Source organism: Dromaius novaehollandiae, chromosome 4 (assembly GCF_036370855.1).
Source record: "Dromaius novaehollandiae isolate bDroNov1 chromosome 4, bDroNov1.hap1, whole genome shotgun sequence".
Lineage (NCBI taxonomy): Eukaryota > Metazoa > Chordata > Aves > Casuariiformes > Dromaiidae > Dromaius > Dromaius novaehollandiae.
Window position 1 is genome coordinate 13,482,188 of NC_088101.1, and position 25,643 is coordinate 13,507,830.

The 25,643-nt window shown below is 68.7% G+C and overlaps 2 protein-coding genes across 2 annotated transcripts; both read right to left on the bottom strand.

Moving 5' to 3' along the window:
• Positions 1 to 4,481: 4,481 nt before the first annotated feature.
• Positions 4,482 to 12,982, bottom strand: LOC135328136 (maestro heat-like repeat-containing protein family member 2B). Its single transcript, XM_064510452.1, has 24 exons — positions 12,866 to 12,982; positions 12,540 to 12,662; positions 12,206 to 12,358; positions 11,935 to 11,961; positions 11,460 to 11,582; positions 11,195 to 11,274; positions 10,961 to 11,096; positions 10,738 to 10,833; positions 10,354 to 10,458; positions 9,997 to 10,120; positions 9,729 to 9,838; positions 9,290 to 9,442; positions 8,622 to 8,776; positions 8,319 to 8,481; positions 7,868 to 8,061; positions 7,365 to 7,502; positions 7,059 to 7,170; positions 6,545 to 6,691; positions 6,058 to 6,240; positions 5,637 to 5,792; positions 5,330 to 5,452; positions 5,086 to 5,188; positions 4,884 to 4,949; positions 4,482 to 4,735 (listed from the first exon to the last, which is right to left on the bottom strand). Exons 1-24 carry the CDS (start codon positions 12,914 to 12,916, stop codon positions 4,635 to 4,637), a joined length of 2,922 nt encoding a protein of 973 aa, XP_064366522.1. The 5' UTR covers positions 12,917 to 12,982; the 3' UTR covers positions 4,482 to 4,634.
• Positions 12,972 to 21,854, bottom strand: LOC135328302 (maestro heat-like repeat-containing protein family member 2A). Its single transcript, XM_064511411.1, has 18 exons — positions 21,830 to 21,854; positions 20,420 to 20,559; positions 20,092 to 20,214; positions 19,465 to 19,630; positions 18,987 to 19,085; positions 18,181 to 18,332; positions 17,824 to 17,967; positions 17,314 to 17,406; positions 16,762 to 16,875; positions 16,232 to 16,302; positions 15,835 to 15,954; positions 15,136 to 15,235; positions 14,779 to 14,938; positions 14,588 to 14,628; positions 14,157 to 14,298; positions 13,525 to 13,577; positions 13,056 to 13,251; positions 12,972 to 12,985 (listed from the first exon to the last, which is right to left on the bottom strand). The coding sequence occupies exons 1-18, from the start codon at positions 21,852 to 21,854 to the stop codon at positions 12,972 to 12,974; spliced, it is 1,953 nt and encodes a 650-aa protein (XP_064367481.1).
• Positions 21,855 to 25,643: the final 3,789 nt, after the last annotated feature.

Genomic DNA, 25,643 nt, shown 5'->3' on the forward strand with positions numbered 1-25,643 from the left:
CCCCCGGAGCCCGTTGCTGCCCCAGCGCCACCCCCGCCCCGCCCCAACCACGGCCGGGCTCCAGCCCCGCTCCGGCGCTCGCAGCCGCGGCCCGCGGCCTCCTGCTCCCGGGCTCCCCGCGGCGCGGGGCCCCTCGGCCGCCGCGAGCACCGGACCTCGCCCCCTCCCGCGGCGCCGCGCTCGGCCCCGCCGCCACCGAGCCCCGCCGCCGGGACGAGCCCGCGTGCGCGGGGCCCGGGGCGGCGGCAGCGGGGCCGGGCCGCGACAGCGCTGCGGGGAGGGACCGGGCCGGGGCCGGGGCCGGTGGGGGGGGGCGCCGGGCTCCAGTCCTCCGGCCTCCGCTCCCCGGCCCGGCTCCGGCGCCCCCCGCCCGGCCCGGCCCCGCGGCCGAGCCCCCCCCGCTCCTCACCTGCCGCCGCCCTCCCGGCCCCCAGCGCCCGGGCCGCCGCCGAGCCACGGAGCAAAAGCGGGAGGCGCCGCCCCGCAGCCGCCACACACCGCACTGAGCTCCCGCCCGCGGCGGCCCGCGCACGCGCCCTGGCGCCGGTCCCGCCCCACTTCCGGTCACGCCCCGCTTCCGGTAACGCCCCGCTTCCGGCCCCGCCCCCGCCGCCCCGCGTGTCACGGTCGCGCCGTCCTCGGCGGCGCCTTCCCGCGCTCGGCGCCCTCCCAGCAGCGCGGGGCGACCGGCGGTTCCCGGCTGCCCGTGCCCGGCCCCGGCGCTGCCCGCCCCCCCCCGCGCCCGCGATCCCGCCCCGCCCGGCGGCGCAGCGGCTCCGCGCCGCCTGCAGCAGCCGTGGCGTCCCCGGGGGCGCCCGGGGAGCGGCGCTGGCCGCGCCCGGAGCCGGCTGGGAGCGTCTGGGGGGGGCGCGGGCGCGGGCGCGTCCCGGGCGGGTCGCTCCGTGTCTGCCGCACATGGGCGGCGGCCCGGGGCTCCGCGGCGGCTCTGTCCCGAGCGCAGCGGGGCCGGTCGCGCCCCTGCGCCCGGCCCGGCCCTTCCCGGCGCGGCACCTCGGGGCCGCGGGCGCCGTTTCTGGGCGGCGCCGGAGCCGCTTCTGGGCGACAAACGCCCCCCGCGGGGACCTGTCGCACCGGGGGCCCCGCGCCGGGGTGACCCCGCCCGCGGCCGCCGGGCGAGCGGCGCTGAGGGGCGGAACCGGGCGGGGCGGAAGCGGAACTGGAGCCGGGAACCGGAGGCGACGGGCCGGGCAGCGGCGGCAGCGGGAGCAGCAGCAGGTACCGGTACCGGCGGGGAGCGGGGTTCCGTGGGGGGGGGCGGGGGAGACCGGGGCACCTGCTCTGCCGGGGGCGCCGGGAGAACCGGGGCGGCCCGGGTCTGTCCGCGGGGCAGAGGGAGCCGGAGCCCAGCCCGGCCCGCGGCGGGGCCCGAAGGAGCGGGCGAGGCGGCGGCGGCGGGGCCGGGCCTGGGCGCTGCCCGCGGCAGAGGGGTCTCCGCGCTGCCCCCGGGCCGGGCCGGGGCTGCCCGGGGGGCTGGGTCGGGCCCCGGCGCTGCCGGACGGGCCTGGCCGGGGCTGGAGGGGCCCCGGGCGGCGCGGGGGGCTGCGAGGGCTCCCCGGGCGCCTCTTCCCTCCCTCCCGCCGGAGCCGGAGCCGCCGGGACGGACCGAGCCGCACGGAGCCGCCGCCGGGAGCCAGAGCCGCCGGTGCCGCTGGGGCCGGAGCCACCGGGTGCTGCCTGGCGCCGCGGGCCGGGGCCGCTCGGGCGCGGGGCCCCGCGGGAGCGACGCGGCCGGGAACCATCCGCTGTCCCCGGGCGGAGGGTGTCCCCGGGCCCCCCCGGGACGGGGACGCGGTGGTGAGCGACAAGCCTGCGCAGGCGGCACCCGCACTGCCGGTAACCGGTTCCTCCCGACGCCGCGGGTACCGGCCGATGGACTGACCTTGGGCAGGGCCCTAAACCAGCCGCTGCCCCAGCCCGGAGGCGGAGGGCAGCTGCCCCGGTGTGCAGCGCTGCGGCTGAGGGCTGCGGGGTCCCTGGGGACTAATTACCCCGGGGGGGGATTCAGGGAAGGCTGAGACAGGAGCTCAGGGACCTGCCCTCAGGGGTGACCAGTGACTTACAGGTGTGGACTCCATGGCCACTGATGGGTTACTGAACATGGCTCCGGGGATTGTAAGGGATGCGGTTACTGAGTACTGAACGTGTGGGGTGAATGCTGACTAACGGGGTCATATATGTCAGCTCACTGTGCACTGCGTGAACTAACTGAGCGTTTGGCTCGTGGATACTGCATGGACATTGACTCCCGGGTCAGTATGGATGCAGTTCCCACAAGCTGACTGCTTGGCTGGTGGTGAAAGTGCGGGGTGAACACTGAATAAAGGCTGGACTGGGAAGACGGTGTCTCAGTTTGTTAACAGTGTACATACTCCATGCACACATTGAATAAAGAGTCCCAGTCTTGTACAAATGGGGAATAAACAGGGGAACTGGAAGACGGTGTCTGCTCGTGTTTCCTCCCCAAAAAGCGCCTTTCGCTCCAGAGACTATCTCAGACGCGAAGTTCGGCCTGGTGCATGCCAGCCTCCCTGCTGCTGGGGCACCCGCGCGTGGACCCCCACCTCCGGTGAGGGTCCACAGGCCCTGCCCACCCCCCTCCCACCACCCAGCCCAACCACCCTCCCACCCCTCTCACCCTCCCACCCCCCACAAACAGGCCCCCTTGGGCTCTGGTTCTGGGGCTGAAAACAGATGGCTGCGTTTTCAAGTTCCAGAAACACAGGACTTAGTCTCTGTCTTTGAGCCCAAAAACGCAGGACTTAGCCTCTGGTTTTGAGGCCCGAAACAGCCCACCCGACCAGTTTTCAAGCCCCAGAAACGCAGGACTTAGTCTCCATTTTTGAGCTCAAAACCCCCAGACCAGGGCCTCTCTCTCCAAGCCCCCAGCACCTGCTTTTTGAGGCCCAGAAACACAGGACTTGGCCTCTGACTTTGAGCCCCAATACAGCCCCCTGGAGCAGTTTTCAAGCCCCAAAAACACAGGACTTGGAGGCCAGGTCTTAGGTTTTTGAGCTCAAAAAGGGAGGCTGTCTCCCAGCCCCAGCACCTGCTTCCTGAGGCCCAGAAACGCAGGACTGAGAAAGGGAAGCTAAACCCTGCCTTCTTGCAGCTCAACCACAGGTCTGGGGGCTGTTTAGGGGCTCAGAAATGGACTCTGAGCCCCAACAGCAGCCCCCTCGACCCACCTTTGAGCCCCAAAACCACAGGACTTGGCTTCCCTTTCCAAGCCCCACACCTGACCCCCATCCTGCTTCTCCAGCCCCAAAACAGCCCCCTGAACCTGTTCTCCAGCACCAAAGCCCAGGACTAAGCCCCCTTTCTGAGCTCTGAGACCAGTCCCAGCAGCCTGGGTTGAGCCCCAGACCCGCAGGACCAGCCTCCATTTCGGAGCCCCCAGAGCCCGTCTGGGAGCCCCAGACCCGCAGGATGAGCCTCCATTTCGGAGCCCCCAAAGGAGCCCCCGGAGCCTGTCTGGGAGCACCAGACACGCAGGACTCAGCCTCCACCCCCCAGCGCTGCGGTTCTGGTGCTCCCAGACAGGCCCCGGGGGCTCGTTTGGGGGCTCTGAAGTGGAGGCTGAGCCCCCCAAACCCCCCTTCGTCCCCCCCCCAGCTCCCAGCCCTGCACCACCCCCATTTCCAGCCCCGCAGCAGCGCCCCGAGCCCCTTTCGCAGCCCCCAGGCACCACGGGGGTGTTGGGGGGGGGGGGTGGAGATGAGCCCCCCCGGCCCCGCGCGGGTCGGGCCGTGCCGGGCGCCCGGGCCGGGGGGACCCTCCGCTCCCCGCAGGCAGGGCCCAGCCCCACGGCGCTGGGCAGCCCGGGCCGGGCGGGCGCTGGGCTCCGGCCCCTCGGGCTTCACTGCCCCGCGCCGGCCCCCACCGGCCCCGCAGCCCGAACCTGGCCGAGCGCGGCTGCTCCCCCCGCCACCGCGGGGCCCGGGCCGAGCTGGCAGCGGGCAGCACCCGGCAGCAGCACCGACGGGCGGGCACCGGGCCCGCAGCTGCCTCCCGCCCCGGAGCCGCCTCGCCCGGCCGGGCAGAGCCCCCCGCCCCGGCCGAGGCAGCCCTGGCCGGGCCCGCACCGCTTACCTGGGGCCGGGCGGCCCGGCCGGGGCAGCGCTCGCTGCTGCCGCCCCGCCGCCTCCGGGCTGCGGCAAGCGGGAGCCCCGCGCCGGGGAGGGGGCGGCCCGGGGGCCCCGGACACCCAGCGCCGACGCCCGCCCGCGGCCCTGGGGGCCGGAGCGGCCGCGCATGCGCCGGGAAGGGGCCGCCCGGCTCCGCCCCGTCCCTGGCCCCGCCCACTGCTCTGGCCCCGCCCCTCCCGTGGCTCGGCCCCGCCCCCGGCATTGGCTCCGCCCACTTCGCGGGTCTGGCCCCGCCCCTTTGCCCCGCCCCACCCGCCGCCTTGCCCCGCCCCTGGTCCCGGCCCCGCCCCGCCCTTCAGCCCCGCCCCCGCCGCGGCTCTGGCCCCGCCCCCTTCAGCCCCGGGACAGCGGCCCCGGCCGGAGCCCCGGGGACCCGGCGGCCAACGGGGGCGGCGGGGGGCGAAGCGGCTCCCGGGCCCCGGCGCAGAAACACCCCGCTGCTGCGGCAGGTTCCCGGCGAGGTTTATTTCAGCGCCGCCGCGGGGGCTGCTCGAGGCCGGCGTCCCGGAGGAGCCGAGCGGCCGCCTGCTGCACCCGCGGGTCCCCGTCGCTCCGCAGCACCCGCAGAGCTGCAACGGCACCGGCACCGGCGTCAGGGCCGCACCCGGCACCGGCCCGGCCTCCCCGGCAGGGCCGTGCTGCCCCGCGGCCGCCGCCATGCCGGGGCCCAAACCCCCCCAACCCCCGGGCCCGGGGCGCCAGGGCCCCGTCACCTACTTGCTGAGAGCGGCATCGCTTCCTCCCGCGTCAGCCACTCGAGGCCCGCGTGCTCCACGAGGACCCCTGCGCGCACAGAGCAACACACCGACGTCAGGGCGACGCACCGACATCAGAGCGCCCCCGGGACCCCCGGCCCGGGCAGACGGGGACAGCGGCGGCGCGGGGGCAGCGGCCGCAGAGAGCGCCCGCCCCGACTCACCGGCGACGTCGAGGGCCGCAGCCTGCAGCTCCCCGCAGCTCCCCAGGAAGCGGCGCCGGGCGGCGACGTACAGCATCTCCTGGTGCTCGGGGCTCTCCTGGGCCTGGGGGACGCGGGACGCGCCGTCCTTCTCGGCCGCAAGACGACCCCGCCGCCCTCGGCGCGTCGCCCGCTCCCTCCCTCCCTCTCCCGGGGCCGGCGAGGGCCCCGCGGCCCCATCGCGCCCGGGCGCGCGGCTCCTCACCAGCTGGCTGCAGACGTCGCCCAGCAGCTCGGCCGCGCTCAGCCGGGTGGTGACGGCGAGGCCCTGCCGCACCCTCCGCAGCCCCAGAAACGGGGCGCACAGCCGCAGGGCGCCCTGGCACGCCTGCCAAAGAGAGGTGAGCCGGGGCGCTGGAGTCGCTACCCTGGGCGGCGCAGGGGCCACCGCGCGGGGACGCGTTCGGGGAGGCTCTGCAGGGACCCTGCGGCTGCCGAGCAGGCGGCAACGGCAGCAATGTCCCTGCGGCTGCCGCCCGGCTTCGCTTCTTGCTCCCCCCCGGGGCTCTTACCATGGAGGCGCCCGGGTCGGGGTCCCGGAGGTGCAGGACGAGGGTGGCCCACGTGCTGCCCAGCTCCTCCGTGAAGAAAGCCCTCCACCTGCTCGTGGCAGAGGCGGCCAGCACCCCGTACAGGGTGAAGGCCGCCGAGCGCAGCGACGCCTGCTCCTGCAACCAGAAACCCCGGCCCTCAGGCGGGCGACTGGGACGCCGCGTACGGCTGTTTCTGCAACACCCGGGCGCTGCCGGTCGAGCACGACGCCCGGAGAAAGGACCCCCACGGGGGGCACAAACAGCAGCTCCTCCGCCCGCCCCAGGGAGAAGCGTCTTCCCCGAACCCTCCCGATCCGCAGCGGCCCCTGCCCCCGCCGCCCCCTCGGACGAGCCCGCGAGGGACCCTTCGCGCAGGCGCCAGACACCGCCGCTCACTCACAGCATCGAAGAACCCCTTGGTGGCCCTGGCGATGTCCCTGAAGGCGGAGCCCACAGCCTTCCCCTTCAGCTCCGTCACCACCTTCGCCAGCGCCAGCAGGCTCTCTGCCACCACCTCCGCCGCGGCCGCGTCCTCCAGGCCCCTCCGCAGCGCCTCCAGCACCGCTCCCTTGTGCTTTCGCAGCTGCCGAGCGTGACGCACACGTGAGCCTCCCGCTAGCCCTGCCTCCAACCGCCCCTCTTCCCCGTCGCCTCCAGGGGCTGAAGCTCTCAGAAGCAGCCCCCGAGCACATCGCAGCCCGAGGGGCCCGTTGGCACCTCCGTCCCCTCCGCAGCCCGGCCGGTGCCCCAGAACAGAGCGCCCTCGGGGCAGAGACTCGCAGCTGCCTCTGCTGCGCTGCCCGCTCTCTCTCATCCCCCGCAGCTCCCCGCCGGCATCTCTCCGGTCGCGCAGGGCTGCGTTTCGCGCGGAGCAAAGCCCCTCTCACCTTCTCCGGCGCCCCGCTGACCAGGTTGCCCAGGCCGCGCGCTGCCATCTGCCGCACGGTGCTGCTCGAGTCCCGCAGCTTCTCCAGCAAGGCCCTCGCGATGGGCTGGAGGCACCTCCACTCCCGCAGCGCCGGCTCCTTCATCAGCTGCAGCACAGCAACCCGGCCGTCGGCACCCGCAGACGGATGCGGACCAGGCCCGGGAGCAGCAGCCGCCCCGGGCTCCGCACGAGGAAGCCCCGCCAGCCCCGGCCGACCGCCCCGGCGCCCGGCAGCTTCCCTTGGGGCCCGGCCCAGGCTGCGGCTTCGGCCAGGCCGAGGGCAGCGCTGCCCTGTGCCCGGGGGGCTCGTGGGTGGGTGGGGGTGGGCAGGGGCCGGGGAAGGGCAGCTCCTGAGAGAGCTGCTACGAGGGGGGATCTGCTCCCGCCGGGAACGGGACACCTTCTGCCGGCACCTTCTTGCTGGCACCCTGAGAAAAGCCCTCCTAAACCTCCCTCTCGCGCCTCTCCCTCACCTCCGCACAGAAAGCCGCGGCCGTGACCCGCAGGTTGGCCGAGGGGGCGTCCAGCCACCGGGTCAGCACCAGCACCAGGGGCAGCGAGACGGTCCCGGCGCGGAGCAGCACCCTGCGCGCAGAGCACAGGCAGGCGACGCGCGGTCACGCAGGGCGGCACCCGGCCTCGGGCCCCCGCGATCCCCCCGCTCCCACGCGGGCTCCGCTCGGCCCCTCCGAGACGCCCGGGCCCGGGGGAAGGGTCCCGCCAGCCCCTCCCGGGTCGCGGCCACCCCGGAGCAGCGAGGCGCCTCCTCGGGCTCTCACCCGGTCAGCAGGCAGACGCCGTCGTGGTGAGCCCGGGGGTCTTCCAGGGCAGCCCAGGCGCCCTGCTGCCGCAGCAGCCGCAGCCACTTCCCGTCGAGGCACGTGCGCAGCACCGCCTCCAGGGTCTCCAGGGAAAGCCTGGGCGAGGAGAGAGCAGCGAGGCCTCAGTCACGGCGACAGGCGAAGGAAACGCTGCCGCCCGCGAGGCCTTCGCTCGCTCGTGCTGCGAAACACCCCTGGAATGACCTCTCACAACCCTGAAGCCCGACAAGCTCTAAGACACCCGGCCTAGGGACCCCAGGGACCGTCGGCTCACAAACACGCCAACAGAGACCAAACGAACCAGCACGCCAACGCTCATAAAACAAGAACTACAACCAAACAGACAAACCCAAACCAAAATAAATAGAGCCCAGGGGAAAAAACAAGTCTCCCTGGGGCACCTTCCTACCCAGGAATCAAAGTTTGCAGCTTTCCCTGCATCTCTGTCCCCCGGCTCCTACCTGCAAGGATTGTCGTCGCTCGCGTGGCCCTTCAGGAACAGCTTTCCCCGGGTGATGAGTGCGGAAGACGGCATCTCCTTGCCCACTGTGGCGCTGATCTGCTTCAGCAGCACCGGCAGCAGCTCCGGGAGCAGGCGCAGCACAGCCTCCGGGCTCTGCAGCGCTGACACCACCACAGAGATGGCCCGGGTCATCTGCAGAGAAACGCAACCCAAAGCCGCCTGTGAAAACGAGGCCTTTTCCCACCTGTGCCCTGCCCGCCTCGGGGACCTTCACTGCCTGCAGTTCACTCCCCTGCAGCCCGGCAGCAGCAAACGCTCTCGGCTGCCAGCGCTGCCCAGGGCCCGGCACGGCACCGGCCCGGGGGGCTCAGGGGTGTTCGCGGCGTGCGCGGAGCTCCCTCAGGCTGAAGGGTGATTTGGGCAGTCAGGTACGAAGCCGGTGCACGTACCTTGAGAGGCTCCAGCGCAGCCTCCTCCTCCTCTGCCTCGGGCTTGGCAGAGCTGGTCCTGGGCTGGTCGCTTCCCGAGTTCTTCAGTTTTTCCATCAAGACCCGCAGGAAGTGGTCCACAAAGAATTTTCCCCCCAGGACCCTCCACAGCTCCTCGGTGTCACTGCAAGGGAGCAGAAGTTCCCCCGTGAGCCCCCGGGCTCTGGCACCTGCGACGCCCTCGGCAGCGCCAAACGCTCTCCTGGCCTCCACGGGGCTGGTGGCGGCTCCTGCCCGTCCGTGGGGCCGGGGCAGCGCACGTACCTGTCCATGGGCAGCTGCTTCTGCAGCAGGCTGTCGATGACGGCCCCGGGGTGGTAGAGGGCGAGCAGGGACACGGCCTCCAGGAGGAAGTGCCGGAGGGTGTCCTGCTGCATGGTCGGCATCCGGACGTAGATGATGCTCAGGATTTCTGGCACCTGATCGCAGACCACAAGAGCCGTCGTCTCCATCCTCTCTTGCTCCTCCCGCACGGCCCAGGCACCGCCACTCGGCCCACGAGCAATTCCTGCTCCCCGACCAGTTCTCGGGACCCAGCCCTAAAGCCCCAAGGCTCTGCGCAGCGGCGGGGGGACGCTGGACCGCCACGGGGACACATCTCTGCTGCCCACCGAGGGCGATGCCGAGCAGCCACCCTGGGCTCCTCGGGCCGGGAGGGCTGAGCATCGCGCCCGAGAACCGGGGAGCAACTGGGCACTTTGGGTGCCTCAGCTCTAACTGCCTCCGTCGTGGGAGCCACCGGGGTTTGGCCCAGCAGGGTCAGTGCCACCGGACGAAGAACAACCCCGGGATGAGGCTGCCGGCACTCGGATTCGACAGAGCCCTCGGCGCTGCGCACCAGGGGCGGCTCTTTGGCCCCCGGCACCTGCACGAGGTGCCCGGCAGCGGCGGAGGCGGGAAGGCCCGAGCCCCCGGGAAAAGGCGTCTCTCACCTCCGTGAACAGCTGCCCCCCGCACGTCTCCAGGAAGGTGAGCAGCCACTCGCCCGCTGCCTGAGCACACGCGGACTGGGCCGACAGCATCCCGTCCAGGGCGGCAGAGAGGAAGTCCGTGGCCTGCGCTGGCGGGATGTGTTTGCAGACGATCTGGGGAGACATCAGAAACGGGAGAGGCCATGTCGCAGGTCTGCTCCGGCCCTTCGGAAAGGGGAGGAGACTCGAGCGCGCGGCCGGCGGGGCAGTTCGCTGGGCCCGCAGGGTGCCAGGGCTTTACGGGGCAGCTGTGCAGGCAGGGCCTGCCGTGCTCTGTGCCGCTCGACAGCCGCTTGCTGCTCCTTTGGCTCTCCCAAAACGCAGCGGGGCCCCGGCAGCGAAGCAGGGAGCCGCGCGGGAGCCCGGGCACCGGCTCCCCCCGCGCCGTGGGGCCAGGCACCTTTCTGAGTCTGGAGGAAGCCTGGCGCAGAGCCTCGGCGTCTGGGGCGCTCAGCCGCTGGCACAAGGGCTGCACCTCGTCCTCCTCGGCCCCCGTCTCCAGCGTCCTGCCTGCAGGGAGCACCAGGAGAGAAGGGCGGCGATGGCGACGGAGACCCACCTCTGGCCCAGGGGCCGAGAGGAAGGAAGAACGGAGCCCGGCCCCGCGCAGTCGTGGGGCGCGGGGGGCAGCGGGGGGCTGGCCGAGGCCGGGAGGGGGCTGCCCTCACCTTGTATGCGGAGGAGGTGGCCGAGGCAGGCCCCTGCCCGCTGGCGGGACGTGGCCAGCGAGTCGCAGGTGAAAGGCGCCAGCAGTCCCACCATGGAGCCAAAGGGCCCGAAAGAGGTTTCTCCCTGGGGAAACACAAGGACGACGAGGAGGTCGCAGGCAGCCCTGGCGGCCGATCTCCCTCTCCCGGCTGTGCTGGCGCCCGAGCCGTGGCAGGGCATCGGGGCAGGCAGCGGTGCAGCCCCACAGCCCGGGAGACCCAAAACCCAGCGCCCGGCGTGGGGCAGAGCTCCTTGCCGGGGTCGCAGCCAGCGGGGAGGGGGGACACGGCGCGCAGGGCGGGGGGGTCCCTTCTCACCGTGAGCTCGAATCGCTCCTCGAAAGCGCCCAGCAGCTGGGCGCAGGCCTGCAGGGCCCTCTCCCGCTCCCACTCCTTGGCCGAGGTGAGCCAGTACTCCAGCACCTGCGGAAGAGCACACCCGGCTCACACCAGTCCCCCCGGCCGTCCCGGCCTGCCCACCGCCACCCCAGACGCCTCCCTCCCGCCCAGAGTCCCGCCCAGGAGCTGCCGCCTCGGCAGCCGGTGGCGCGGCCCCTTGCGTCCCCAGCAGCCCCTCACGGAGGGCACCGGCGCAGACCTGCCCCACGGCCACCTCGCGCTGACCCCGCCGCCTCCGCAGCCCAGCTCTCCCCACGCAGCCGGCACTGGTGACGCCTTCCCCGTCCCCCCACGGACACTCACATGCAGCATCTCCGCGAGCCAGTCCGAGCTGAGGTCTTCCTCCAGCAGGGCCGTCAGCAGCTCGCCCAGAGCCCCCATGGTCCGCGCGTGCAGACCCTGAGCGCGGGGAGAAGGACGGGCGTTGGGCCGCGCTCGGAGACGCCCAGCTCGGCCGCAGGGGCAGAGCGCGGCGCGTGCTGCGGGGGATCCCCGGAGAGGCCGGCAGAGAAGGGCCGGCAGGTACCTGCACGTGCCCGGCGTCCGCCGCCGTCGCCCCCTCCTCTTCCGCCGGCTCCAGGGCAGGCAGGGGCATCACGCTCCCCACACACTGATCCAGGAGGTCGCGGTTTTCCTCCCGGCTCAGCGATGGCTTCAGTTTGCTGGCAGAGAAAGAGGGAAACACACACGCGTCTCACTCCCGCTCCCCAGAGCGGCGGCTCAGATGACACCCCCCGCAGCCCCGGCGCACAGACCCTACCTCAAGTGCCCCACGGCCACAAACGCCTCCCGGCGCACGGGGGACGCCAGGCGATCCCGGGGCTCCCCCTGCACGAAGCCCTGCAGGTCACGGAGACACGCGCACAGTGGGCAGCGGGCGGCCGCCGAGAGCCCTCCCGCCGGCACCAGGCTCCGGGCGCTCCAGAGGTCGCGCGCGGCCAAGGCGGAGCATCGCGCCTCGGGGCGACCGGCCTCGGGGCTCGGCCCCGACCTCCCCGCGGCACCGGCCCGGCCCCGGCACTCACCAGCAAGGTGTCCAGCAGCTCCCGTTTGCGGCAGAGCTCCACGCCGCGGGAGCCCCCCGCCACCCGCACGGCCCGGCTGACCTCGGCGACGCTCCGGATCAGCGCCAGCTTGAGCTGCACGTCCTGCGTCCCGGCACAGGGAAACACGGCGGCGCCGGTGAGGAACTCCTCAGAGCGCCGAGGGCTCAGCGAGGAGCACGGCGGGCAGCCCAGCCCCAGAGCACGGCGCGCAAGGGCCACTGCGTCTGCCCAGCGCCTCGGGCACCTCGGCTCGGCACGCGGGTCGCAGGAAGGAAACCTCCTCTCCCCTCCCGGGAAGAAGCTCCCCCCGCGGAGGCACGAGCTTTCCCGGCTACCCACCGCAAGGAGACCCCCGGCCCCCGGCCCGGGGAGCGGGAGGGCGAGTCCGGCACGCCTGCGAGGGGAAAGGGGTGCGGGAAGGGCCGCGAGCAAGGCCCCGGGGGGCAGGACTTACCTTGGTGGAGAAGGAGAAGCCCAGCACCTGGAAGGGGAAAGGCGGTGGGGTGAGAGGCAGAGAACCAAGGCGCACAGACGCGGGACACGCAGCAGCGGCCCCGGAGCGCACAGACCCCGCGGGGCAGCAGGGACGAACCAGGGCTGCCGCGTCCCCCTCCGCCAGCACGGGCAGGGCACAACCGCCCCCGGGGCGCTGGGGGCAGTCGGCGCTCGCGGGAGCTTCGGGGAAGACCCACGTCTGCGTGGCCGCCCTGCGCCCGCGCACCCACCTGGCAGCTGGCGCGGTAGTGCCGCAGGATGCGCCCCACGACGTCGCTCTCCACGCGGGCCAGGAGCTGCTCCGGCGGGGCGCGGAGCGCGATCCGGCCGTAGGCCAGCACGAGGGCCGCGTGCCTCCCCGCTCTCTTCCCCTGGTGGTATTCCTGCGCCGTGGGAGAAGCCGCGAGACGTCAGCCCGGCGCCTCCGTCGGGCCCCGGCTCCCGCTGCCTCCCGGCGAAGGAGCCGCCCCGCTTTCCACGCAGCAGCCACCCCTGGGCTGCCGCTGGTTCGGAAGTGGAAACAAAGCAGAGGACAAAGGAGCCAGGACGCCCGGCATCCTTTACCTTCAGGCGTTTGAAAGCCCCGGACACTGGTCTTTCCTCCATGGACGCCCCAAACTCCTGCAGCACCTCCAAGGCAAGGTGGAAGTGGCTCTCGGCAGAGCCGGCCACAACCGAAATCATCGCCTGCAACACAAGGGAAAGGGTGAGGCGGCCTCTGGCCGACACTCACCACGGCAAGCTCCGAGCGACACTCGCGATATCCTCCGACGGGAACAGCAGCGGCAAGGAAAGGAGGAGAGCCTGGAGCGCTCTGCTCGGAGAGATCGCCGCTCCCCTGGGAATACCGAGGGGCTCCGGGGAAAGCAGGGGGAGAAGAGGAAACTCACCTCTCTCTCAGACACCTCCAAGTAATTCATCCTTAACAGATACTTCTTCATTTCCCCGCGGACGTAGGGGACGTGCCGACACGCTGCCAGGGACACCCCGACAGCTTTATACAGGAAGGCCTGAAAGACAAGCGGCCACCCCAGACGTGGTCACGCACGGTCTGGCGGCACAGAGCCGGCCGCGACGCACCAGCCCGCACCAGGCCCGGCTGAGCTGGCCGCGGCGCCCGGCCGTTCCGCTCGGCTCCCGCAGAAACGAGGCCTCGGCAGGGACCCACCCGCTCCCGGGACGGCCGGGGGTAGCTGCCCGTCTGCTGGCTCAGCTCCAAGCTCAGGCCCACGGTCCAGGCCTGGCTCTCGATCGTCTCCAGCGACGTCCTCAGGAACTAGGGGAAACACAAGTTGAAGCGAAGCCCCCGCAGAGCGGGTCACGACGTGCGACGACGGGACACGGCACAACACGACACGACCCTCTGTGATCCACAGCTGTTTGCAAAACAAAATCCCCAGGGCCTTTGCAGGGGGTCTTTCCCGTGTTTCCTGTTTTCTGAACAAAACTGGCATTTCCCTGCTCAGGGCTCCCCTGCTCCTGGTTACCTTTCCACCCACACCTTCCCCCTTCCCCACCGGTAGTTGCTGCCCTCGCGGCAGCGCTGTACCTTGAGCAGGAGCTGCTCCCACTCGGCAGAGTCCAGGCAGCTCTCGCTTTGCCCTACAAAGCCGGAGCAGGAAAACCCTCCGTGTTACTTAGCGCCAGAGAAGAGCCCGGGGGCTCCTTGGCACTCAAACACCCTCCGGCTCCCACGCCAGAAGGGGCCCAAGCCGCGAGGCTCAAGCCCTGATGCCGAACTCTTGGCCGGGCCCAGGACACCTGACGGACCCTGGGGACGGGGGACAGGGGGACAGGGGCACGGACTCAGCTCAGCCACACGCCCGCCGGTCCCAGTCCCCATGGCTCGACTGCAGCTCCAGAGCAAACCAGGCCCTCGCACGAGGGCTCGGACCACGCACACACATTTGCATCCCTCCCTCCCCGTCCAGCCCTCCCAAACACCCACCCAGCGAGGACGCCGGGGTGCTGCCACACCTGCTCGTGGCAGTGACGGGCAAGAAAGGCCCCGTCCCCCAGATGAACTGCTCCTGGGCGTCAGCGCTGCTCCCTGGAAGGGCAACGGCTGCAGAGCCGGCGCTGAGAAACCCAGGGCCAATTCCCCTCCCTCACGCCTGGACGCCGCCTTCTCCTGCCTCCCCTTCGGCCTCTCCAGCCGCCTCCTCCCCGACGGCACGTTACCTTCCAGGCACTGCAGCAGGAAGGGGATCTTCACGGCCCACACCATCCCCAGGGCGCCGTGGATCTCTGCGGACAGGGCCCGCAGCAGCCGCAGGGCAGCGACGCCGCAGCCGCCGCCGGCGTGAGGAGCCGCCGCCACCACCTGGGAGAGGGCAGGCGAGACCTGGGCTCGGGGCGGCCGGAGGAGCCGCAGCTTCTCCCCGCACGGAGGGCGGTCGCCCGGCCCCGGCCCAGCCGGGAGCTTCTCCCCGGCGCCGCCGGCTTCTCCCCCGCGCAGCAGCAGGGTCCCGCGGGGCCGGGGAGGCTCCGACTCGCTCCCGCACGCCGCTTCCTCCCCGCGGGCTGCCGGCCCCGGCCTGCGACGCGGCTCTGCCCCGACCTCTCCCGCCGCCTCCAGGCCCCGAAGCGCTTTCCCCGGGGCCCCTACTCACCAGCAGGCGAGCCAGCAGGGCCTGCGGCCTCGGCAGCTTGGCTGCGAGGAGACAGAGAGGCCGGTGAGAGCGGCGCGACCCGCCGTACCCTGCCCCTGCCCGGGCTGGGCAGCCCCCACGCGGCCCACGGGCTGGTGCCCCGGCCCCGGCACAGCCCGACACGGCTCACGGCGAGAGTTTCGGCTTCCTACCTCGCTGCCGGGAGGCCGCGACGTTGGGCTCCTCCTCTCCGTCCTCGCCCCCTGCTCTCCCCCGGCTCTCGGCCAGCTCTCGCAGGCACCGGCAGAGCGGCACCAACGTGCCGGTGTACTGGGCTGGCACCACGTACTGCAGCAGCCGCAGCCACAGGAGCTGCAGGGAAGGACGAGGCCACTCAGCACGTCGCGGTTCCCACCTCCGTGCCAGCTCCAGCTCGTTTCAGCTCCGAGATGGAAACGACGCTCTGCATTTCCACTCGCCTTGTGCGCCTGAGGGGCTGCTCGGGGAGCACTTTGGGGAGAGCGGGGCAGGGAGGCAGCAGCAGGGCGCGGGACGACTTACTTTGGTCATCCCCCGGACGGAGACGTCCAGGGAGCGCAGGATGTCCAAGCACAGGGCTTGAAGATCTGCTGCTTCCTGCGCTTCTGCCTCAGACAGCTTTCCCTGCGCCTGCAAGACACGGTTGGGACAGCACCAGCATCAGCCCCTGTCCCCGAGATGGCAGGTGAAGCCTGAACCACCCAGCGCTGCCGGGATGCTCCCCCGGGAGCCCCCATCTCCGGAGGCAGGAGAGAGCAGAAAGTCCCACGGGAGGGGCCAGATCCCAGGGGAAGGAAGCACTAAACAGGCTGCGACCAGGGAGACCCGCTGCTCCTCGGGGCGGTCGCCAGCGTCGTCAGTCGGGGTGTCGGGATTACGAGCTCCTCCGGGGCCCAAGCGATGCCGCAGCGGCACCGAGCCGGTGCAAGGAGGTTGCCCTGCGGCGGGGCTGCGCTCAGGGACAGCGCTGAAACGGCAGCACGCACGGCCCAGCGGAGTCACGGCCCAGGCAGCGCCGCAGTCGGGTTTGTTACGTGCTGGTGGGAGGCCAAAGCACCCCCCGGCCTCCTCCGAGATCCCCCCGGGAACGGCGGTGGGGACGCCGCTCGGCCCTCTGCACCGGGGGCTGCAGCCCTGCTGGGGGGGCTCCCCATTGCCAGGGCGCCCGCAGGGGCTCCCCGGACACCCCGGGCACACAGCAAAGCCGAAGCGCCGCGCTCTGCCCTCACCAGTCTGCCGGAGGCCTGGCTGAACGTGGCGAAGACGTGGGCCACCAGGTCCCAGGCCGAGCAGCTCTGGACGCTGCAGCCCAGCAGCTCCTTGGTGAAGCGCAGCGCTGCCCTCGCCACCTGCCACGGAGCACGTTGCAGTTACCCCCTCTGCTCAAAAGCCCGGGGGCAGACGCCTTCGCACCCACCCAGCCCCTGAGCCCCGCGCGGAGACCGTGGGGGTGCGGGAGGCCCCTCTGCTCCCACAGCCACTGCCACGCAGGAGCATTTCCACGGGGAAACGCTCCCCTAGGCTCGACCCCCAGCAGCAGCCCTGCCGGGGGCTGGCCAGGCTCTGCCCCCAGCAAAAGCTTTCTCTGCCGCCCACCGCGGTGCCGCCCCGCGCCAACCAGCTCACCTTCCTGCTGGGGTCTCCCAGCGCGCAGCGCACCGCCTGCACGAGCAGGGGCAGGCTCTGGCCTCTCTCTGCTGCTGGGAAAGACGGGGAGAGGCGGGCGCTCAGGCAGAGCCCTCGGGTCAGCAGGGAGCTGCCAAAGCTCCCAGCTCGCTCACACACGAGCGGCACCGAAAACCCGGGACAAGACGGTGACGGCCGAGGAAGCAGCAGAGTCCCCCAGCGACTCCGTTTACAGACACGACTGGGTGACGGGACCGACTGTTTTAACACCACAGAGCGCTGCAGAAATGCGATGGGCACAAGTAGCTCATGTCCCTGCCCCGTCACCAAGCGTCGAGCGCCGTCACCGGTGCGTCGCCATTTACAGCCGCCCCATCACATCCCTGTCCCTGCAGCCGCGTGGCAGCTCGGCTGGGGAACACGCGCTTTGCAGCTCGTTTCGGGCGTTTGTGCATCACTGGCAGCCGTGTCTGCCCCCAGCCCGGCAGCCCAAACCCCTGGCCGGCCTCGCTGCGCCCCGCGGCACTGACCTGTGGGGCGCACCAGGGCTCCGAGCAGATCCAAGGACACCACGCGAGCGGCCTCGCTCCGACTCCCCAGCTGCGAGCGCAGAAAGGCCACCGTGTCCTCAGGGCAAACTCGGGCTGCGAGGGAAGAGTCGTGCTCTGCGTTAGCCAGAGGGTCGGGAGAGAGCAGCGAGGGCACAGCGGTGTCCCGCGGAGCCTCCTCCCCTCACCCAGCAGCAGGACGCAGGAGGACAGCTCCGACCGGTGCTCCCCGCTGTGCTGCTTGCTCCCATCACTGAGCTGCGGGAACAAGGGGCGCTTTAGAGAGAAGAGCACCAGCTCCGAGGGGGCTGGAAAGAAACTGCTCCCTCCGCTCTGGCCTCCCCGGGGGCTTTGGCTACAACAGCCTCTGGACACCGCAATGGGAGGTGACTCCCAAATATCTGCACAGACCTGGCCTTAAGGTAGGTCCCGCTGCAAGGACGCTCTGCCCGGCCACCCAGCAGGACCTTCCTGTCCCCGTGGGTCAGGTCTGCGGCACCCAGCACAAGCGGTACGGGGTCAGGCTGCCCTTACCTGGCAGTGCACAGCGGTGCCGATGGCCTCAACCTCGTCCTGGGGGATGGGGATCTGCACTTCCCCCAAAACCGCCAGGAAATAACTCAGAGCCTGCAAGGGAACGGGGGTGGGAAGAAGAGCGGGGCTGTCACCTAAAGCAACGTCTTAAGAAAGGAAACCTGGCGTTTCTGTGATGAACTCCTCCACTCCAGGCCCCAGGAAAAAAACCCAAACTCTCGACAGTGCCTGGGCGTTAGAGCAGAGCCCCTCGCGTGCACGACGCCCCAGGGACGGGGGTCGAGGCCTCCCTTCCCGAGGAGGTCGGCCCCGGGGACGCTCAGCTCCCTCCCGGCCCCACCTGCGCTGCTCTGGCGCTGCCCGAGAAGCCCAGCAGGCCTCAAGCCTCCCCTGCTCCCCCCCTTTCTTCTCAAGGGGTCCCGGCTCCTCCAGGCACCCCACAGACCCCCCAGCACCTCGCGGCACACGCACAGACCCCACAGCCTCACCGTGCCCCACACAACGCCTCACCTTGGTCACCCGGAAAGAGTCCTGGACCTGCTGGTACTGGCCCAGGAGCCAGGGGAGCTGCTCCCACACGCGCTCGCGGTGCTCTTCCTCGCGCACGAGGAGGCCCATCATGGCAGCCATCGCCCCCAGGACGGCCTGCTTGGCCTGCAGGGAGGGCAGCGAGACGCTCTTCAGCGGGGCCCCAGGTCCTTCCCCCCCGACACGGTCTGCCCTCCCCACGGAGAGGCAGCGCCCTGCTCCCCTGGAGGAGAAGGCCTTGCTCCGGAGGAGAGGGCACGTCCCCACCCCGGCCCCCCCGGATCCGGCCCTGCCCAAAGGCCCCCGGCGTCGCGGGGCCGGCGCGGCAGCCGCTCTCACCTCCTCCTCCTCGCAGCCCAGCCAGCTCCCCACCGCGTGGCCGAAGAGCGGGGAAATGCTGCTGCAGAGCTGGGCCTGCCCCACGCGCGGGAAGCTGCACTGCTCCCAGGCGCCCAGGTAGCTGTTCACGGCCTTCGACCACTGCTCCAGGACTGCGGCGAGAGAGGGCGCAAGGGTCAGGGAGAGCCCGTGGCGGGGACGAGGCCTTGCTCTGCCGCCCCAGCCTGCCCTCGGCCGCAGCCCCCCGCTCGCCGCGGCTCCATCCGCGACCGGCTCCGGCCCCAGGCACAAGCCGCGCGGTGCTCGGAGGTGCCCCGATGGAAACGCTGCGCTGTTGCTCTCCTCCTCCCCATCACGCCTCCTCCTCCTCCTCCTCCTCCTCCTCCTCCTCCTCCTCCCAGCCGTGCTCCCCTCCTGCGCTTCCCCCTGCGTCCCTGCCCCAGCCATCCCAAACACTCGCCCTCTCCCCCGAAACCCCCCAAAACCAGCCTGCCCTGCACGCAGCAGGCGGGAGGGAGCCGGGGCAGAGCTCGGAGCCCGGCAGGTCGCACCGGGAGCAAAGCGCCGCAGCAGAGGCGCCGAGGCTGCCCCTGCCCCTGCCCCTGCCCCTGCCCCTGCCCCTGCCCTGCCCCTGCCCCGCCCCTGCCCCTGCCCCTGCCCCTGCCCCTGCCCTGCCCCTTCCCCTGCCCCTGCCCCTGCCCTGCCCCTGCCCCTGCCCCTGCCCCTGCCCCTGCCCCTGCCCCTGCCCCTGCCCCTGCCCCTGCCCCGCCCCTGCCCCTGCCCCTGCCCGCGGGGCCGACACTCACCGCTGCAGACGGCGCGCAGGGTCCGGCTGCTCCCCACCTGGCTCAGCATCGTGCGCAGGGCGAAGAGCGTCATGCCCACGAAGGGGACGCACCGCAGGGCTGCGGAGAGGGCCGGGCAGAGGCGCAGAGAGCGGCCGCCGTCACGGGGAGCCAGGGCAGTGCACGGGGGAGCCCCAGGGGAGCGCGGCGGGGGCCCAGGGGGGTGCCAGAGCTGCCGCAGGGGCTGGGGCAGGCCCCGGCGTGGGGACGGCTTGCCGGGACTCGATGGGGTGCTGGTGCCTGCCCTGAGTGGGGAGCGGGGCAGCCCTTCGGGGGCCTGGGAGGGCGGCGGGGGCAGAGCCGGCCCCAGCAGCCAGCGAGGGGCACCGAAACCTTGCAGCCTCCAGTTCAGCACGGAGCATTTTGGGGAGATCGGGGAGGATCCCTTCTCCCGGGTACCGCAGACCACAGCCCCGAGCCGGAGGCCGAGGGGCCCTACCGTAGCTGCTGGCCAGCTTGCCCAAGGTGACGAACACGAGGTCCTCGGAGATCTCTCCCAGGGCCCTCAGGCGGCACTGCAGCTCGCACATGACGCTGTCGAAGTGGCAGCGGGCCAGAGCCACCAGGACGTCGCTGGCGGCCGTCCGCACCTGCTCCGTCACGCCCTGGCGAGAGCCACGAACCTCCCTCAGCGGGAGAAAGGCCCAAGGCGCCGGCAGCGACCGCCTGCCTCCAGCTCTCGGTTCCTGCCTCGGCCACCTCCCCGCTCAGCCCCGGGCATCGCCCCCCAAATCCACTGCAGCGACGAGTCCCCAAGGCCTTTGCCTCCAGGAAACACTTGCTGGTGCAGAAATCGCGGCCCTGCACGTCCCAGCTCCGCCACCAGCCCTGGGCGCAGGCGCCGCCGGCACAGGCAGCTGCTCTGCTCTGTGCTCCCTCTGCAGCGGGGCTGGATACGGCCTTTTCTATCGCGGAGCCGCATCCGCGGGGAAGGAGCTGTCACAGGGGGTCTGGGAGCCTCTGACGGGGCTTAGTGCTAGACACGGGTCCTCAGAGCCCTCCTATGTTTTACCAAACCTGGCTCTAGCCAGGCGCCTCTGGCTGCCTTCAGAGAGGAGCAGCTCACCTGCGCCGCTCTCATGTCCCTCGAGGCCGCTGCGATCACTCTGGCCAGGACAGCGCTCTGCACGCAGCCGTCGTCGCCCTGCAGGACTCTCTCCAGCTCTCGGTAGACCTCCGCTCTGTCGCCCTGGGGACACGGCCCAGAAGGGAAGAGCTTGCCCTTGCCTTTCCTCAGTGCCAGGGAGCCCCAGAGCCGGGGACACGGGCCCCGCCAGCGGCAGCGTTTGCAGCACGCGCGGGTGGCAGGAGGGCGGCGGCGCCCTCGGGAAACCAGGGGCCCTGCCGGGCACCCGCAAACCCAGGCCCGGCACAGCGCGACGCCCCCGCCTCACCTCCTCCTCTTGCAGGCGGTTTGACAGAGAAGCCACTCGCCCAGCAAAGGTGGGGACGGCTGCAGGGACGGACTCTGCCGCCCTGCCTCCATCCTCCCGAACGGGAGGCCGGGACCAGCAGCCTCCACAAGCGAAGAGACCTGCAAGGAGAGACCCAGAGGATTAGCACCAGCTCTGCTGGCCTCAGCTGCCTGCGCTGTTTCGGGGCAAACGTCTCCTCAGCCTGCAGAGAAATCCTTTCCCCCAGCACTAACACCGCAGCCAGGGCTGTGTCAGCAGGCGGGCAGCCAGCAGGGCAAAGGCAGGGACTCCTCCCCTCTGTGCAGCACTAGCGAGACCACCCCGGACGCTGGTCCAGCCCAGGCTCCTCAGTAAAAGACAGACACGCTACAATGCTGTGATATAGTGGACTGAGTCCAGAAGAGAGTCATCAGGATGGCTGGGGACTGGAGCACGTGATAGGCGAGGGAAGGCTCAGAGAGCTGGCTTGGGGCAGCCTGGAGAAGGGGAAGGGAGAGCAGTGCCTTGCTGCACTAGGAAGAGCATTGCCAGGAGGTCGAGGGAGGGCATCCTCCCCCCTGCTCAGCCCTGGTGAGGCCACTGGAGGACTGGGTCCAGTTCTGGGCTCCCCAGGACAAGAGAGACATGGAGCTACTGGAGAGAGCCCAGCACAGGGCTACTAAGGTGAGGAAGGGACCGGAGCATCTCTCCTACGAGAAAAGGCTGAGAGAGCTGGGCCTGCCCAGCCTGGAGAAGAGAAGACTGAGCAGGGGATCTTATCCATGCGTATAAGTATCCGAAGGGAGGGTGCAAAGAAGACGGGGCCAGACTCTTCTCAGTGGCACCCGGGGACAGGACGAGAGGCAACGGGCACCAACTGAAACGCAGGAAGCTCCGTCTGAACACAAGGAAAAAACTTCTTTACTGCGAGGGTAACCAAGCACCGGAACAGGCTGCCCAGAGAGGTTTTGGGTCTCCATCCTTGGAGATACTCAAAAGCTGTCTGGACACCATCCTGGGCCAGGTGCTGCAGGTGACACTGCTTGAGCAGGGGGTTGGACTAGGTGATCTGCAGAGGTCCCTTCCAACCTCCAGCAGTCTGCGACTCTGTGAAGGTGGTCAAACCCCGGAAGAGGCACCCGGGGAGGCTGTGGGATCTCCATCCGCAGAGATCTGCCTCACAGCCAGGGCCCATTAGCTCCTTGGGTGGAAAGCCCGTGAAACCAGAGCCTGGAGGGAGCTGCATGGGAGCGAGGAGGCGGCTTTCTCCCGGGGAGCTGGTGCAGTTGCAGGGTCAGGGCAGCTCTCGCAGCGTCAGAAACGGCCAGCCCTGCTCAGCGGTGCCGAGCACCAGGGGTTCGCGCTGGGGATCTCCTGCAGCCCCGGCCCAGCCCCGCCCCAGCCCCTCACCTCGGAGCGCCCGGAGTCTCCGCATGGCGCCGGGCCAGGGACAGCGCTGCTGCGCCAGCCCTGCCTGAGGACAGAGCGGGACCGCGGGGACCCGCTCCTGCGCGCCACCCTCCCCGCCCCAGAGCGCTGCGGCCAATGAGGGCCTGCCCCGGACACGCCCGCCTACATCACAGAGGGCCCAGACCAATGGGGGCCTGCTTGGGGACACGCCCCCGCCCAGCACAAAGGGCTGCTGGCCAATCAAGGCTTGCCCCAGCACACACCCCTGCCCATCACAAAGGGCTGCCAGCCAATAAGGGCCCTGCCCCAGGGCCACGCCCACTCAGGGCAGGGGGCCAGAGAGGGCAGCAGGCAAAGGACCCCACCAGGCCCCCAACCCTGCCCCATCTCCCTCCATCACTGCCACCCCCTGGGTTTCCTCCAAGGGGGCTGGGCACCGACCTGGCCTCAGCAGCCCCTCCCAGCCCCACAGCCAGGGGCGACTGCTCTCCAGGGGCTGCTTCGCCCTTTTCTCTCCTCCACCTCTTTGCCTGCCTTTCTCCAAAAAGGAGCCTGCTGCAGGCTTGTCACCTGGGTACACGCCTGTCTGTGTCCTTCCCTCTGCCCCCTCCACCAAGGTTTGCACTCCCTCTCCAAGGAGCACAAGGCTGGACCCAGAATTGGAGGCCTCAGGCCTGTGACAGCCTCCAACATGCCATAAGAACAGGGCTCAGGGGAAGGAGAGAGGCAGTGCACATCCTAAAGGAAAGCTCCTATCAGCTCATATTGTACAGGAAAACCTAAGCTCCCCTTTATTGGGCAGGAGAAAATTTCAGCAGAAGACAGACCCTGCAGATCAGGAGGACTTGGGGTCTGGGCACATAGGCCCCCACGCCAACAGTCAACTTACTTGGTTGACTATAAACTCCCTGCTGGCGTGGCCTGACTGGATCCAGGCCTAAGCTCTTACTCCACACTGACTGCAAAGTGTAGCTCCACTGCCACAGCCAGCCAAGAACATGAACATCTCTCCCAATGCAGCAGCACTGAGTCACTCTGATGGAGGGCAATAAAAGCTAGTGTCAGATGCTCTGCAACTGCATCCTAGTCTTCATTTACTGGTTGCATTTCAGCAGTCTGGAGGGCTGCCTTCCTCTGTCAGCAGAGCCCCAAGCATGGCCAAGCTGCTCCCATCTTTCTGCAGAGGACAAGGGGTGTCTACCTCCAGAGCATTTAGCCTTGTCCTGGACAGGGAAATACTGTCAAGGAAGTGATTTTGGTGAGAAAGGGTTACTCCTCACCAGCCACTTCACCTTGGGGGGGGAAAAAAAAAAAAGGCCAAGTGCTGCCCTGTAGCCAAGGCTGCCTGCTACAGCTGTGTGAGTTCTGTCTTGTGACCAGTCCTCTGCAAACTGAAGAGCACATCTGGTTAGCTTTATTGTTTGAGTTGGCATGTATTCTTTTTTATTATCAGCTGTTGTCACACTTAATGGTATAGGACACATTTACCTTTGCAACTATCACAAAAGACAACCACCAGAAAGCAGCACCCCTTTTTGCTTGCAGGGCCTGCTGCCCACTGGTCACCCAGGCCAGCCCCCAGCTTCGTGCTAAAGCATATAGGCCTGGGGCTGTCCAGAGGCAGCCACTTCGCACCACTTCTCTGGAACTTACTTAGCATGGGCAGCTCAGTTGGCTGAAGCCTTCGGCCACACTCAGAGAACATGAGGGACTTGCACCCAGCTCAGGAAAAGAGGCCCCAGGGCCAGCTCCAGCTGGAAAAACAGGGACATCACAAGCAGTCTGTATCCCTGTGTCTCACACTCCAGAAGGGAGGATGTCACAACTGCAAAACAAGGCCTGTGCCAGGCATCAGGACCCTGAGAAACAGCCTGCTCTCCCTGCTGGGGCAGGGAGAATTGTGGGGTCTGCAATTACCTCCTCCAGATCCTGAGACAACAAGACCCAGTGAGGAACAGGAGGACCCCAGACCTGAATATTAGTCTTGGTCCCAACTACAGCATGAGGGGAGAACTTAGACCACAAAGCGACAATTGCCCAGGGCTTCCTTTGTTTGGGTCCCTCTCCATCCAGCTTGAGGATGAGTGCTAAAATGCCCCGAGCAGGTTCAGAAAAGTTATTAGGGGGCTTCAAGGGCCCCTAGGAAGGAGTGTCAGGGTGGGTTTCAAGTCCCTCCCTTGCTGCAGCTTCTCTTAAGGGTGCCCAGCCTGACGAGCAGAAGGTGCACTAGGCAATGGGAAGTGTAGCTGGCAGGAGAAGGGGATGCCCTTAGCCAGGGTACAGGACAACTGGGAAGAGATTGATGGTACAGTCAGCCTGTCAAAAAGGCACACAGTTGCATTATGTCAGGAAGATGGGCCCTTCACAACAGAAGATGGTAATCCAGCACAACAGTGGCCACAGCAAGGGACTTCTGATGAGGAAGCAGGAGCAGCTACATTTGCTGAAGCCTTAAGCCACACTCAGGTCACTCATCATGCTAAGTGAAAAACAGCCCCAGAGCTGGTTCAGGCTGGAAAGAGGAGGAAGCCACAAGCAGTCTGCACTCCTGTGCCTCACACTCTGAAAGGGAGGATGTCAGGACTTGGACATAAGGCCCACGCAGGGCACCAGGACCTTGAGAAACAAAGCCTCCCCTCCCTGCTGGGGCAGGTCCATTGGGGTGGCCTGGAATCACCACCTCCTCCTCAGGACCTCGGGAGACAAGGGCAGGACCCCACAAGGAACAAAGGCACATCCCTCAGCACAAGTCACAGCAGCAGGGGAGAGGAAAGAAACCGCCTGCCTAGGGACAGCAATGGGACCCACAAGGAACAGGAAGACCCCACCCCTGAGTATTGCTGGTGGTCCCAGCTACCACATGAGGGGCGGAGAACTGAGACTGAAGAGTTACAATTGCCCAGGGATGTCCTTGTTCAGGGTCCCTCTTCAGCAGCACCCAGCTCCAGCTAGAAACACTGCACATGTGATATTAAATATGTTCATTTTCACTCTGACTTGGCTTTGAACTTCTCAGCAGGACCCTAGGGCCAGGCCCTGTTCTGGGGGCTAAGCACACACAGCTTTTAAGGTAACATTTATTTCAGTTCAACCAAGGTTTTCATGCTGTTTCACATAGAGAAGTGAATAGTAGCTTACCCAACACTCCTGGGAGAAGGTATATCAGCACCCAAGCTCTTAGCTAGGACATTTCCCCAAGGCCTTCAAACTCCTGCAGGGAAATGAAGTAACACAGTAATGCATAAGTCAAGTCTGAAAACAGGAACACTCCCAACCTCCCTTAGGCTACTCCCAAGAAGTGAGGAGAAGAAGCCCTCACAACTCAGTTAGCAGCTCCATCTTCCACCACACCTGACCAAAGACCTGCATGACTAAGCTACAAAACAGATCAGATGCTGGAAGAAAAATAGCAAACACCTCAAAAAAAGCTTTTATACCACAAAAACACTGTACCACACACAGCCACTAAATTCATGAAAAAGAAAAGCATAGCACATCTAAACTACATAAAGAGACAAATTAACATTGGGGGAGAGTGGAGAAAGAAACAAAACTTAAACTAAAATTAAAACAGAAATAGAAAAAGCAGCCAACAACAAGAAAGACACCACAAGGCAGCTCCAAGCACCACTCAGAAATCACAACAACTAGACAGCTTTAAGACTAATCTGAAAAAACAACATTAAAAACAAGACACACAACTCACCACACAAACAACAAGTACAAAACAACACCCAGAAGACCCACACCCCCAACACCAGCCAAACAAAGCCCCCACCCCCAAGGCTCAGCTTAAATACAGCCCTCAGGCCAA

Excerpts from the sequence above, each read along its gene's own strand:
- LOC135328136 (XM_064510452.1), bottom strand. The coding sequence starts at position 12,916 with ATGAAGAAGTATCTGTTAAGGATGAATTACTTGGAGGTGTCTGAGAGA. Across the intron at positions 7,171-7,364 it reads GGCGTCTGCCTGCTGACCGG|GGTGCTGCTCCGCGCCGGGA; the intron begins GTGAGAGCCCGA and ends CTCTGCGCGCAG. Across the intron at positions 6,692-7,058 it reads CCGCGGCTTTCTGTGCGGAG|CTGATGAAGGAGCCGGCGCT; the intron begins GTGAGGGAGAGG and ends GCTGTGCTGCAG.
- LOC135328302 (XM_064511411.1), bottom strand. The coding sequence starts at position 21,854 with ATGCGGAGACTCCGGGCGCTCCGAG. Across the intron at positions 14,939-15,135 it reads GGACGTCTCCGTCCGGGGGA|CTCCTGTGGCTGCGGCTGCT; the intron begins TGACCAAAGTAA and ends CCTTCCCTGCAG. Across the intron at positions 13,578-14,156 it reads CCTGCTGCAGTGCCTGGAAG|GGCAAAGCGAGAGCTGCCTG; the intron begins GTAACGTGCCGT and ends CCGGCTTTGTAG.